General features: G+C 45.1%; 1 protein-coding gene across 1 annotated transcript; it reads left to right on the top strand.

Moving 5' to 3' along the window:
* The first annotated feature begins 653 nt into the window (after nucleotides 1-653).
* LOC120057980 (BCL-6 corepressor-like) lies at nucleotides 654-7,802 on the top strand. The gene is made up of 3 exons (XM_039006466.1): nucleotides 654-830; nucleotides 6,239-6,389; nucleotides 6,582-7,802. The coding sequence occupies exons 2-3, from the start codon at nucleotides 6,268-6,270 to the stop codon at nucleotides 7,021-7,023; spliced, it is 564 nt and encodes a 187-aa protein (XP_038862394.1). The 5' UTR covers nucleotides 654-830; nucleotides 6,239-6,267; the 3' UTR covers nucleotides 7,024-7,802.
* Nucleotides 7,803-13,563: the final 5,761 nt, after the last annotated feature.

Raw genomic sequence — 13,563 nt, 5'->3', positions numbered from 1 at the left:
TTCTCGCTCTTTCCTCTCGCGTTCTCGCTCTTTCCTCTCGCTTTCTCGCTCTTTCTCTCTCGCTTTCTCGCTCTTTCTCTCTCGCTTTCTCGCTCTTTCTCTCTCGCTTTCTCGCTCTTTCCTCTCGCTTTCTCGCTCTTTCTCTCTCGCTTTCTCGCTCTTTCTCTCTCGCTCGTTCTCGCTCTTTCTCTCTCGCTCGTTCTCGCTCTTTCTCTCTCGCGTTCTCGCTCTTTCTCTCTCGCTCGTTCTCTCTCGCGTTCTCGCTCTTTCTCTCTCGCTCGTTCTCTCTCGCGTTCTCGCTCTTTCTCTCTCGCTCGTTCTCTCTCGCTCGTTCTCGCTCTTTCTCTCTCGCGTTCTCGCTCTTTCTCTCTCGCGTTCTCGCTCTTTCTCTCTCGCGTTCTCGCTCTTTCTCTCGCACGCGCTTTCTGTCTCTCACTTTCACTCTCGCTTTCTCGCTCTTTCTCTCTCGCGTTCTCGCTCTTTCCTCTCGCGTTCTCGCTCTTTCCTCTCGCGTTCTCGCTCTTTCTCTCTCGCTCGTTCTCGCTCTTTCTCTCTCGCTCGTTCTCGCTCTTTCTCTCTCGCTCGTTCTCGCTCTTTCTCTCTCGCGTTCTCGCTCTTTCTCTCTCGCTCGTTCTCTCTCGCGTTCTCGCTCTTTCTCTCTCGCGTTCTCGCTCTTTCTCTCGCACGCGCTTTCTGTCTCTCACTTTCACTCTCTCTCTCTCGCTTTCGCTCTCTCTCTCTTCTCCCCGTAGATTATTTTGCTGACCTGCAGGGCCACTCTGATGACGACCCAGAGATCCACTGGGAATTCTACGGCAGTGCTGTTTGTGGTGAGTTCAGCTCTGTGTCTATTTGTGTGTGTGAGAGTTCCATTGTGTGCAAAGAGATGAGCCATGTGTGTGTGTTTGTTTTCATTGTGTATTATAACTCTGTGTACACTGCCTTCAGAAGGTATTCATAACCCTTGACTTAATCCACATTTTGTTGTTACAGCCTGAATTCAACATTGATTAAATATATTTTTTTCTCACCCATCTAAAAGACAATGACGAAGTGAAAACATGTTTTTAGAAATTTTGCAAATGTCTGAAAATGAAATACAGACATATCTCATTTACATACATTACCTTTCAAATTTTTGGACACACCTACTCATTCAAGGGTTTTTCTTTATTTCTACTATTTTCTACATTGTAGAATAGTAAAAACATCCAAACTATGAAATAACAAATATGGAATCATGTAGTCCCCAAAAAAGTGTTAAACAAATCCAAAATATATGATATATTTTAGGTTCTTCAAAGTAGCCACCATTTGCCTTGATGACAGCTTTGCACACTCTTGGCATTCTCTCAACCAGCAACACCTGGAATGCTTTTCAAATCAAATTTTATTGGTCACAAACACATGGTTAGCAGATGTTAATGCGAGTGTAGCGAAATGCTTTTGCTTCTAGTTCCGACCATGCAGTAATATCTAACAAATAATCTAACAATTTCACAACTACCTTATACACACAAGTGTAAAGGAATGAATAAGAATATGTACATATAAATATATGAATGAGTGATGGCCGAACGGCATAGGCAAGATGCAGTAGATGGTATAGAGTACAGTATATACATATGAGATGAGTAATGTAGGGTATGTAAACATGATATAAAGTGGCATTGTTTAAAGTGACTAGTGATATATTTATTACATCCACATTTTAAAATTAAAGTGGCTAGAGATTTGAGTCAGTATGTTGGCAGCAGCCCCTCAATGTTAGTGATGGCTGTTAGAAGCTGTTTTTCAGTCTCTCAGTCCCAGCTTTGATGTACCTGTACTGACCTCGCCTTCTGGATGATAGCGGGGTGAACAGGCAGTGGCTCGGGTGGTTGTTGTCCTTGATAATCTTTTTGGCCTTCCTGTGAGATCGGGTGGTGTAGGTGTCCTGGAGGGCAGGTAGTTTGCCCCCGGTGATGCGTTGTGCAAACCTCACTACCCTCTGGAGAGCCTTACGGTTGTGGGTGGAGCAGTTGCCGTACCAGGCGGTGATACAGCCCGACAGGATGCTTTCGATTGTGCATCTGTAAAAATTTGTTAGTGTCAAATTTCCTTCTTGTTAGTGTCAAAGTTAAGTCAAATTTCTTCAGCCTCCTGAGGTTGAAGAGGCGCTGTTGAGCCTTCTTCACCACGCTGTCTGTGTGGGTGGACCATTTCAGTTTGTCTGTGATGTGTACGCCATAGGAACTTAACTTTCCACCTTCTCCACTACTGTCCCGTCGATGTGGATAGGGGGGTACTCCCTCTGCTGTTTCCTGAAGTCCACGATCATCTCCTTTGTTTTGTTGACGTTGAGTGTGAGGTTATTTTCCTGACACTACACTCCGACGGCCCTCACCTCCTCCCTGTAGGCCGTCTCATCATTGTTGGTAATCAAGCCTACCAGTGTAGTGTTGTCCGCAAACTTGATGATTGAGTTGGAGGCGTGCATGGCCTCGCAGTCATGGGTGAACAGGGAGTACAGGAGAGGGCTGAGAACACACCCTTGTGTTGTTTCCTACCCTCACCACCTGGTGGCGGCCCGTCAAAGTCCAGGACCCAGTTGCACAGGGCGGGGTCGAGACCAAGGATCTCGAGCTTAATGACGAGTTTGGAGGGTACTATGGTGTTGAATGCTGAGCTGTAGTCGATGAACAGCATTCTTACATAGGTATTCCTCTTGTCCAGATGGGTTAGGGCAGTGTGATTGCGGTTTACATAGAGTCCAATGAAGTTCTTTCAGGGCAGTTGAGGTGTCTGCTTGGGGGGAGAGGTGTACACGACTGTAATTATAATGGAAGAGAATTCTCTTGAAAGATAATGCGGTTGACATTTGATTGTAAGGATTTCTAGGTCAGGTGAACAAAAGGACTTGAGTTCCTGTATGTTGTTATGATCACACCACGACTAGTTAATCATAAGGCATACACCTCCGCCCTTCTTCTTACCAGAGAGATGTTTGTCTCTGTCGGCGTGATGCGTGAAGAAACCAGGTGGCTGTACCGACTCTGATAACGTATCCTGAGTGAGCCATGTTTCTGTGAAACAGAGCATGTTACAATCTCTGATGTCTCTGGAAGGCAACCCTTCCTCGGATTTCGTCTACCTTGTTGTCAAGAGACTGGACATTGGTGAGTAGTATACTCTGGAGTGGTGGGCGATGTGCCCGTCTACGGAGCCTGATCAGAAGACCGCTCCGTCTGCCCCTTCTGCGGCGCCATTGTTTTGGGTCGTTTTCCAGCAGTCTTGAAGAAGTTCCCACATATATGCTGAGCACTTGTTGGCTGCTTTTCCTTCACTCTGTGGTCCAACTCATCCCAAACCATCTCAATTGGGTTGAGGTCAGGTGATTGTGGAGGCCAGGTCATCTGATGCAGCACTCCATCACTCTCCTTCTTGGTCAAATAGCTTTTACACAGCTGAAGGTGTGTTTTGGGTCATTGTCCTGTTGAAAAACAAATGATGGTCCCACTAAGCACAAACCAGATGGGATGCCGTATCGCTGTAGAATGCTGTGTTAGCCATGCTGGTTAAGTGTGCCTTGAATTCTAAATAAATCACAGACAGTGTCACCAGCAAAGCACCATCACACCACCTCCTCCGGGCTTCACGGTGGGAACCGCACATGCAGAAATCATCCTTTCACCAACTCTGCGTCTCACAAAGACACGGCTGTTGGAACCAAAAACCTCAAATTTGGACTCATCAGACCAAAGCACAGATTTCCAATGTCCATTGCTCGTGTTTCTTGGACCAAGCAAGTCTCTTCTTATTATTGGTGTCCTTTAAGTAGTGGTTTCTTTGCAGCAATTTGACCATGAAGGCCTGATTCACGCAGTCTCCTCTGAACAGTTGATGTTGAGATGTGTCTGTTACTTGAACTCTGTGAAGCATTTATTTGGGCTGCAATCTGAGGCTGGTAACTCTAATGAACTTATCCTCTGCAGCAGAGGTAACTCTGGGTCTTCCTTTCCTGTGGCTGTCCTCATGAGAGCCAGTTTCATCATAGCGCTTGATGGTTTTTGCAAATGCATTTGAAGAAACTTTCAAAGTTCTTGAAATTTTCCGGATTGACTGACCTTCATGTCTTAAAGTAATGATGGACTGTCGTTTCTCTTTGCTTATTTGAGCATAATATGGACTTGGGTCTTTTACCAAATAGGGCTATCTTCTGTATACCACTCCTACCTTGTCACAACACAACTGATTGGCTCAAACGCATTAAGAAGGAAAGAAATTCCACAAATTAAACTTTAACAAGGCACACAAGGCACACCTGCACACCAGGACTGGCAATTGAAATGCATTCTAGGTGACTACCTAATGAAGCTGGTTGAGAGAATGCAAAGCTGTCATCAAGGCAAAGGGTGGCAACTTTGAAGAATATATTTTGATTTGTTTAACACTTTTCGGTTACTATGTGATTCCATATGTGTTATTTCATAGTTTTGATGTCTTCACTATTATTCTACAATGTAGAAAATAGTCAAAATAAAAACCCTTGAATGAGTAGGTGTGTCCAAACGTTTGACTGGTACTGTAAGTATTCAGCAGGTAGCCTGGTGGTTAGAGCGTGGAGGCGGCAGGTAGCCTGGTGGTTAGAGCGTTGGACTAGTAACCGAAAGGTTGCAAAATCGAATCCCCGAGCTGACAAGGTAAAAATCTGTCGTTCTGCCCCTGAACAAGGCAGTTAAGCCACTGTTCCTAGGCCGTCATTGACAATAAGAATTGTTTTTTAACTGACTTGCCTGGTTTAATAAAGGTAAAATTAAAATAAAAAAATTCACACCCCTTAGTCAATACATGTTAGAGTCACCTTTGACAGTGATTACAGCTGTGAGTCTTTTCGGTTAAGTCTAAGAGCTTTGCACACCTGAATTGTACAATATTTGCATATGATTATTTTTAACCCCCTACAGGGGGGGGGGGGGTAGTTCTACTAAGCTATATGGAATTGTTTTAAGATGGTCATACCAAGGATCATTTAGCTTTTTGATTTGGAATTTTAGGACCCCTTTAGGTATAAACAAAAATATACACTACCGTTCAAAAGTTTGGGGTCACATAGAAATGTCCTTGTTTTTGAAAGAAAAGCACATTTTTTGGTCCATTAAAATAACATCAAATTGATCTGAAAAACAGTGTAGACATTGTTAATGTTGTAAATGACTATTGTAGCTGAAAACGGCAGAATTGTTATGGAATATCTACATAGGCGTACAGAGGCCCATTATCAGCAACCATCACTCCTGTGTTCCAATGGCACTTTGTGTTAGCTAATCCAAGTTAATCATTTTAAAAGGCTAATTGATCATTAGGAAACACAGCTGAAAACTTGTGCTGATTTAAAGAAGTAATAAAACTGTCCTTCTTTAGACAAGTTGAGTATCTGGAGCATCATAATTTGTGGGTTCGATTACAGGCTCAAATGACCAGAAACAAAGGACTTTCTTCTGAAACTCGTCAGTCTATTCTTGTTCTGCGAAATTAAGGCTATTCCATGCGAGAAATTGCCAAGAAACTGAAGATCTCGTACCACGCTGTGTTCTACTCCCTTCACAGAACAGCGCAAACTGGCTCTAACCAGAATAGAAAGAGGAGTGGGAGGCCCTGGTGCACAACTGAGCAAGAGGACAAGTACATTAGAGTGTCTAGTTTGAGAAACAAACGCCTCACAAGTCCTCAACTGGCAGCTTCATTAAATAGTACCCGCAAAACACCAGTCTCAACGTCAACAGTGAAGAGACCACCGGGATGCTGGCCTTCTAGGCAGAGTTCCTCTGTCCTGTGTCTGTGTTCTTTTGCCCATCTTAATCTTTTATTTTTATTGTCCAGTCTGAGATATGGCTTTTTCTTTGCAACTCTGCCTAGAAAGCCAGCAACCCAGAGTCGCCTCTTCACTGTTGACGTTGAGACTGGTGTTTTGACTTATTTACTCCTGACTGTATTTAGTCTTGACATAACAAAGGGGTTGAATACTTATTGACCCAAGACATTTCAGCTTTGCATTTTTAAATTAATTTGTACAAAATTCTAAAACCTAATTCCACTTTGGCATGATGGGGCATTGTGTGTATGCCACGGACACAGCATCTCATGCTGTAACACAACAACATGTGGAAAAGTCAAGGGCTGTGAATACTTTGAGTCATTAGAAGAGGGCAGTGGACTTGTGTTATTCTAACTGTGTATCCCTTTCTCCATGTCTCAGAGTCCTTAGAGGAGGGCAGTGTGTGTAACATGCTGGCGGATCCCCCAGGGCCAGAGGAAGATGACGAGGACAGGAGGGAGCTCTTTGAGTTTGAGTTCTCCAACCAACCCCTCCTCCCCTGCTACAACATCCAGGTGTCCTTGTCACAGGGGTGAGTGTATACACACACACACACACACACACACACAGAAATCAATATGATTGGATAGAAGGAGCGAACGAGGGAAAGAGGAGTACAGAATGAGAGAGTGAGATGTAAGTGACAGATAATAAACCAAGACCATTTGTTCATCTCTTGTGTGTGTAAATGCTTACGGTCCCGAATCCTCCCCCCACCCCCCAGGTCCAGGAACTGGCTTCTCCTCTCAGATGTTCTCCGGAAGCTGCGGATGTCGGCCCGTTCCTTCCGCTCCTCCTTCCCCCACATGAAGGTGGTGACGATGGCCGAGGCAGAGTTTTACCGCCAGGCCTCCCTCTCTCAGCTCTTCTCCTGCCCAGACGAGCTGGAGGGCTTCCAGCCAGACAGCAAGGAGCTGCTGGACCTGGTGGAGGGGAGTGCTGAGCTGGCCGCTCTGCTGGGATCCACCCTGGAGTGCCTGGATGACCGCTGGGACGAACCCCTGGAGGCTAACGTTAATGCTAAGGCTAATGTCAATGGAAACATTAGGGCTAATGCTAACGCTAAGACTAACGCTAAGACTAAAGTTAACGCTAATTTTAAAGCTAAGGCTAACGCTAACAGGAGGTTGTTATCCCTGACCCTGAACTTTGACTCTGATTTCTGAATCCCTACTCTACAGTGGGGGTCTACGATACGTGAATGAGTAAGACCCCTGCCCTGAGATCTGAGATTAACTCCTGCGCTGGACCAGTGGACTGTATGGACGAACGGACAGACAGAGCAGCAGAGACCTGAATGTGTCTGTACATCAAGCGAAGATGAAGAGGCGACTGTAAATTAACAATTGTCTTATTTTTTATAAATGTATTAATATAAGTATAAATATATAAATCTGGAAATGTTATCTTGATTTCTCTCCTGCAATTGTGTGAGCGAGAGTGTGGTTGTGTTATCATGATTGGAAGGTTGTGTGTGTGTGTGTGTGTGTGTGTGTGTGTGTTAAACAGTATAATATATGTGTGTGTGTCAGTTTATATGCCATAGTGTGTGTCTGAGCACTGAGGCAGCGCTTTGAATGTCGAATTTTTTGTTCATAGGAAGCACATGATGAGGATCAGTTGTATAGTTTTTTGTTCTCCTCAGACAGAGTTAGCACTCTCATCACCCTCAGGGGCTGTTTTGTACCTGTGTTCAATCTGCTTCTCATTTAGTCTCTAATTTCACTTGCAAAACTGAAGAGATGTGTTTTTGTATACTATTAAAGGTTTAAAGATGAGAAGATATTCGCCCTTCGGTACAGAACTTGTAAATAACAGGGTGGCTATTGCAGTACAGTAACAGTTATACTATTTGTGTTTTTTTTGTAATTAAAATATCTCATTTGTATTTATATTTTGCCAGCAAAATTATCAAAATAAATCTTAACATTTGCAAGAAAGTTTATCTGAGTGTTATGCTCCACATTTTGTTATTACTATTGAAGGGTTTACATGGACCCAGCTAATCTTTGAACATAAGGCACATTCTGGCTTTTCAAGACCAAATCTGTCTAGCCTGGACCTGTGATGACATCCAGACAGTTAGTGCAAATCCAAAGTTGGGCTACTTCAATATTTCATCTGTACACTTTTACCTACATACAGGAGCTACTTGTTTAGCTCCCGAGTCGCGCAGCGGTCTAAGGCACTGCATCTCAGGTTCGAATCCAGGCTGTATCACAACCGGCCGTGATTGGGAGTCCCATAGGACGGCGCACAATTGGCTCGGTATCATCTGGGTTTGGCCGGCATTGGCCCGTCATTCTAAATAAGAATTTGTTCTAAACTGACTTGCCTAGTTAAATAAAGATTAAAATAGTGTAGCTAGGCTATTCTGAGCCACATCCTGAATGCTCACCAATAAGGGGTTGGACGGGAGAAACAGTAGCCTACTCAAGTAAACTCAAACTCCCTCAAGCCAAATGAAGCCAACAAAGTAAAGAAAACACAGCATACCGTTTGCTATGGATAATCACACAGCTTTGGGGGGAGTACTGCTGCTACCTCACTCTCAAACCAAGGTGCTTGAATTGAGGAGCAAACTGAAGTAGAGAATATTCAGCAACTCTTAGAGAACAATGGAAGTAAATGCAAAAAGCTTGTTAATTGTTAAAAGTGAAAACACCGCATGGAGCCGACAGAGATGGTCACCTCGTTTCAGGTCCTTAGAAAACTATGGAGTAATTCGTTTTTTAAAGTTTTATTTCTGACATTGTTAGCCCAGAAAACCTCAAGTGTTATTACATACAGCCGGGAATAACTATTGGATATAAAAACGATTACGACCAGGAATACGTCTTTCCCGAAGCAGATCCTTTGTCATGGGATCTTATCCCAGAGGCTGACCTAAAACAACGAGGTCGCCACAGGAAAGGCAGATGGAGCAGCCTACTGGTCAGACTTAGAAGGCGAGCACACCATCCACCGCTTCTGAGCATATTACTCGCCAATGTCCAATCTCTAGATAACAAGGTGGATGAAATTAGGGCACGAGTTGCCTTCCAGAGAGACATCAGAGATTGTAACATGCTCTGTTTCACGGAAACATGGCTCACTCGGGATATGTTGTCAGAGTCGGTACAGCCACCCGGTTTCTTCGGTTTCTGCATCGCGCTGACAGAAACAAACATCTCTCTGGTAAGAAGAAGGGCGGAGGTGTATGCCTTATGATTAACGAGTCGTGGTGTGATCATAACAACATACAGGAACTCAAGTCCTTTTGTTCACCCGACCTAGAATTCCTTACAAACAAATGCCGACCGCATTATCTTCCAAGAGAATTATCTTCGATTATAGTCACAGCTGTGTATATCCCCCCCAAGCAGATACCTCGTCGTCCCTGAAAGAACTTCACTGGACGTTATGAAAACTGGAAACCATACATCCTGAGGTTGCATGTATTGTAGCTGGGGATTTTAACAAAGCTAACATGAGAACAAGACTTAATCAATTCTATCAACATATCGAATGCGCGACCTGAGCTGGTACCATTCTGCATCATTGCTACGCTAACTTCCGAGATGCATACAAAGCCCTCCCCCACCCTGCCTTCGGCAAATCTGACCATAACTCCATTTTGTTGCTCCCAGCCTATAGACAGAAACTAAAACAGGAAACGCCCGTGCTCAGGTCTACACAATGCTCATCTGACCAATCAGATTGCTTCGATCACGTGGACTGGGATATGTTCTGGATAGCCTCAGACAATAACATTGATGTATACGCTGATTCGGTGAGCGAGTTTATTAGCAAGTGCATCGGAGAATTAAAACCTTTCCTAACCAGAAACCATGGATTGATGGCAGCATTCGCACAAAACTGAAAGCGCGAACCACCGCTTTTAGTCATGGCAAGGCGACTGGAAACATGACCGAATACAAACAGTGCAGCTATTCCCTCCGCAAGGCAATCAAACAAGAGAAGCATCAGTATAGAGACAAAGTAGAGTCGCAATTTAACGGCTCAAACACGAGACGTGTATGTGGCAGGGTCTACAGTCAATCACGGATTACAAAAAGAAAACCAGCCCCGTCGCGGACATTGTCGTCTTGCTCCCAGACAAATTAAACAACTTATTTGCTCGCTTTGAGGACAGTACAGTGCCACTGACACGGCCCGCTACCAAAGACTGTGGGCTCTCTTTCTCCGTGGCCAATATGAGTAAATAACGTGTTAACCCTCGCAAGGCTGTCGGCCCAGACGACATCCCTAGCCGTGTCCTCAGAGCATGCGCAGGATGACCTGGCTGGTGTGTTTATGGACATATTCAATCAATCGCTATCCCAGTCTGTTGTCCCCACATGCTTCAAGATGGCCACCATTGTTCCTGTTCCCAAGAAAGCTAAGGTAACTGAACATCGCCCCATTGCACTCACTTCTGTCATCATGAACGGCTTTGAGAGACTAGTCGAGGTTCATATCACCTCCACCCTACCTGATACACTAGACCCACTCCAATTTGCTTACCACCCCAATAGGTCCACTGATGATGCAATCACCATCACACTGCACACTGCCCTATCCCATCTGGACAAGAGGAATACCTATGTAAGAATGCTGTTCCTCGACGACAGCTCAGCATTTAACACCATAGTACCCTCCAAACTCGTCATTAAGCTCGAGACCCTGGGTCTCAACCCCGCCCTGTGCAACTGGGTCCTGGACTTTCTGACGGGCCGCCTCCAGGTAGTGAAGATAGGAAACAACATCTCCACCCCGCTGACCCTCAACACTGGGGCCCCAGAAGGGTGCGTTCTCAGCCCTCTCCTGTACTCCCTGTTCACCCATGACTGCATGGCCATGCACGCTTCCAACTCAATCATCAAGTTTGCAGACGACACCACAGTGGTAGGCCTGATTACCAACAATGACGAGACGGCCTACAGGGAGGAGGTGAGGGCCCTCGGAGTGTGGTGTCAGGAAAATAACCTCTCACTCAATGTCAACAAAACAAAGGAGATGATCATGAACTTCAGGAAACAGCAGAGGGAGCAGCCCCCTATCCACATTGACGGGACAGTAGCGGAGAAGGTGGAAAGTTTTAAGTTCCTCGGCGTACACATCCCGACCAAACAGAAATGGTCCCCCTACACAGACAGCGTGGTGAAGAAGGCGCAACAGTGCTTCTTCAACCTCAGGAGGCTGATAGAATTTGGCTTGTCATCTAAAGCATTCACAAACTCTTACAGATGCACAATTGAGAGCATCCTGTCGGGCTGTATCACCACCTGGTACGGCAACTGCACCTCCCTCAACCGCAAGGCTCTCCAGAGGGTAGTGCAGTCTGCACAACGCATCACCAGGGGCAAACTACCTGCCCTCCAGGACACCTAAACCACCCGATGTCACAGGAAGGCCAAAAAGATCATCAAGGGCAATAACCACCCGAGCCACTGCCTGTTCACCCCGCTATCATCCAGAAGGCGAGGTCAGTACAGGTACATCAAAGCTGGGACCAAGAGACTGAAAAACAGCTTCTATCTCAAGGGCATTAAATAAAGCCACTTTAATAATGTTTACACATCCTACATTACTCATCTCATATGTATATACTGTATTCTATGCCATCTACTGCATCTTGCCTATGCCGCATCGCTCATCCATATAAACTCAGCAAAAAAAGAAACGTCCCTTTTTCAGGACCCTGTCTTTCAAAGATATTTCTTAAAAATCCAAATAACTTCACAGATCTTCATTGTAAAGGGTTTAAATACTGTTTCCTCCCATGCTTGTTCAATGAACCATAAACAATAAATGAACATGCACATGTGGAACGGTTAAGACACTAACAGCTTACAGACGATAGGCAATTAAGGTCACAGTTATGAAAACTTAGGACACTAAAGAGGCCTTTCTACGGACTCTGAAAAACACCAAAAGAAAGATGCCCAGGGTCCCTGCTCATCCACGTGAACGTGCCTTAGGCATGCTGCAAGGAGGCATGAGGAGTGCAGATGTGGCCAGAGCAAATATTTGCAATGTCCGTACTGTGAGACGCCTAAGACAGAGCTACAGGAAGACAGGACGGACAGCTGATCGTCCTCGCAGTGGCAGACCACATGTAACAACACCTGCACAGGATTGGTACATCCGAACATCACACCTACGGGACGGGTACAGAATGGCAACAACAACTGCCCGAGTTACACCAGGAACGCACAATCCCTCCATCAGTGCTCAGACTGTCCGCAATAGGATGAGAGAGGCTGGACTGAGGGCTTGTAGGCCTGTTGTAAGCCAGGTCCTCACCAGACATCACCGGCAACAACGTGGCCTATGGGCACAAATCCACCATCGCTTGACCAGACAGGACTGGCAAAAAGTGCTCTTCACTGACGAGTCGCGGTTTTGTCTCACCAGGGGTGAGGGTCCGTTACACCGAGGCCTGTACTCTGGAGCGGGATCGATTTGGAGGTGGTCTGGGGCGGTGTGTCACAGCATCATCGGACGGAGCTTGTTGTCATTGCAGGCCATCTCAATGCTGTGCGTTACAGGGACGACATCATCCTTCCTCATGTGGTACCCTTCCTGCAGGCTCATCCTGACATGACCCTCCAGCATGACAATGCCACCAGCCATACTGCTCGTTCTGTGCGTGATTTCCTGTAAGACAGGATTGTCAGTGTTCTGCCATGGCCATCGAAGAGCCCGTATCTCAATCCCATTGAGCACATCTGGGACCTGTTGGATCGGAGGGTGAGGGCTAGGGCCATTCCACCCAGAAATGTCCGGGAACTTGCAGGTGCCTTGGTGGAAGAGTGGGGTAACATCTCACAGCAATAACGGGCAAATCTGGTGCGGTCCATGAGGAGGAGATTCACTGCAGTACTTAATGCAGCTGGTGGCCACACCAGATACTGATTGCTACTTTTGATTTTGACCCCCCCTTTGTTCAGGGACACATTTCTCCATGTCTGTTTGTCACATGTCTGTGGAACTTGTTCAGTTTATGTCTCAGTTGTTTTATCTTATGTTCATACAAATATTTACACATGTTAAGTTTGCTGAAAATAAACACAGTTGACAGTGAGATGACGTTTCTTTTTTTGCTGAGTTTATTTATATGTATATTTTCTTATTCATCCCTTACATTTGTGTGTATAAGGTAGTTGTTGTAGAATTGTTAGATTACTTGTTAGATATTACTGCATTGTCGGAACTAGAAGCATTTCGCTACATTCACATTAACATCTGCTAACCATGTGTATGTGACCAATAAAATTTGACTTGATTTGTTTTGATTTGATTTACTGCTCTTGTGGTGGTGTCAGATATGCAAAGAAAGTAAATTATTTGACATCTAATGTGATAAAGCTGACCAGGGGCAGACTGGGACAAGGATTCTGCCCTGGAATTATATCCACACCAGCCCACTTCACTGCATGCACACCATCTTGTCAACCCACTCACCCAGTCTGTCTGTGTTAAGCCTTATGTTATTAAAACCAAGCCAACAACTTTGGCAAATTAGTGCCTGTCATATGTGTTCCCCTGAATCAACACCTACCCTAAGTATTAATTACTGTTACCGGACTTTTCCCCTGGTGTTACTGGTGCCACTAACTTTTAAAGTGGGTGGTACCAGCCCTTGATTTGGTCGATGAGTAATCATCTGATAAAGTAATTCATAGTGTTTTATTAAGAAGTATCATAAATACTGAGCTATT

Source organism: Salvelinus namaycush, chromosome 13, assembly GCF_016432855.1.
Source record: "Salvelinus namaycush isolate Seneca chromosome 13, SaNama_1.0, whole genome shotgun sequence".
NCBI lineage: Eukaryota > Metazoa > Chordata > Actinopteri > Salmoniformes > Salmonidae > Salvelinus > Salvelinus namaycush.
Note: the sequence above shows the minus strand (reverse complement) of the source record. Positions and strands in the feature narration are given on the sequence as shown.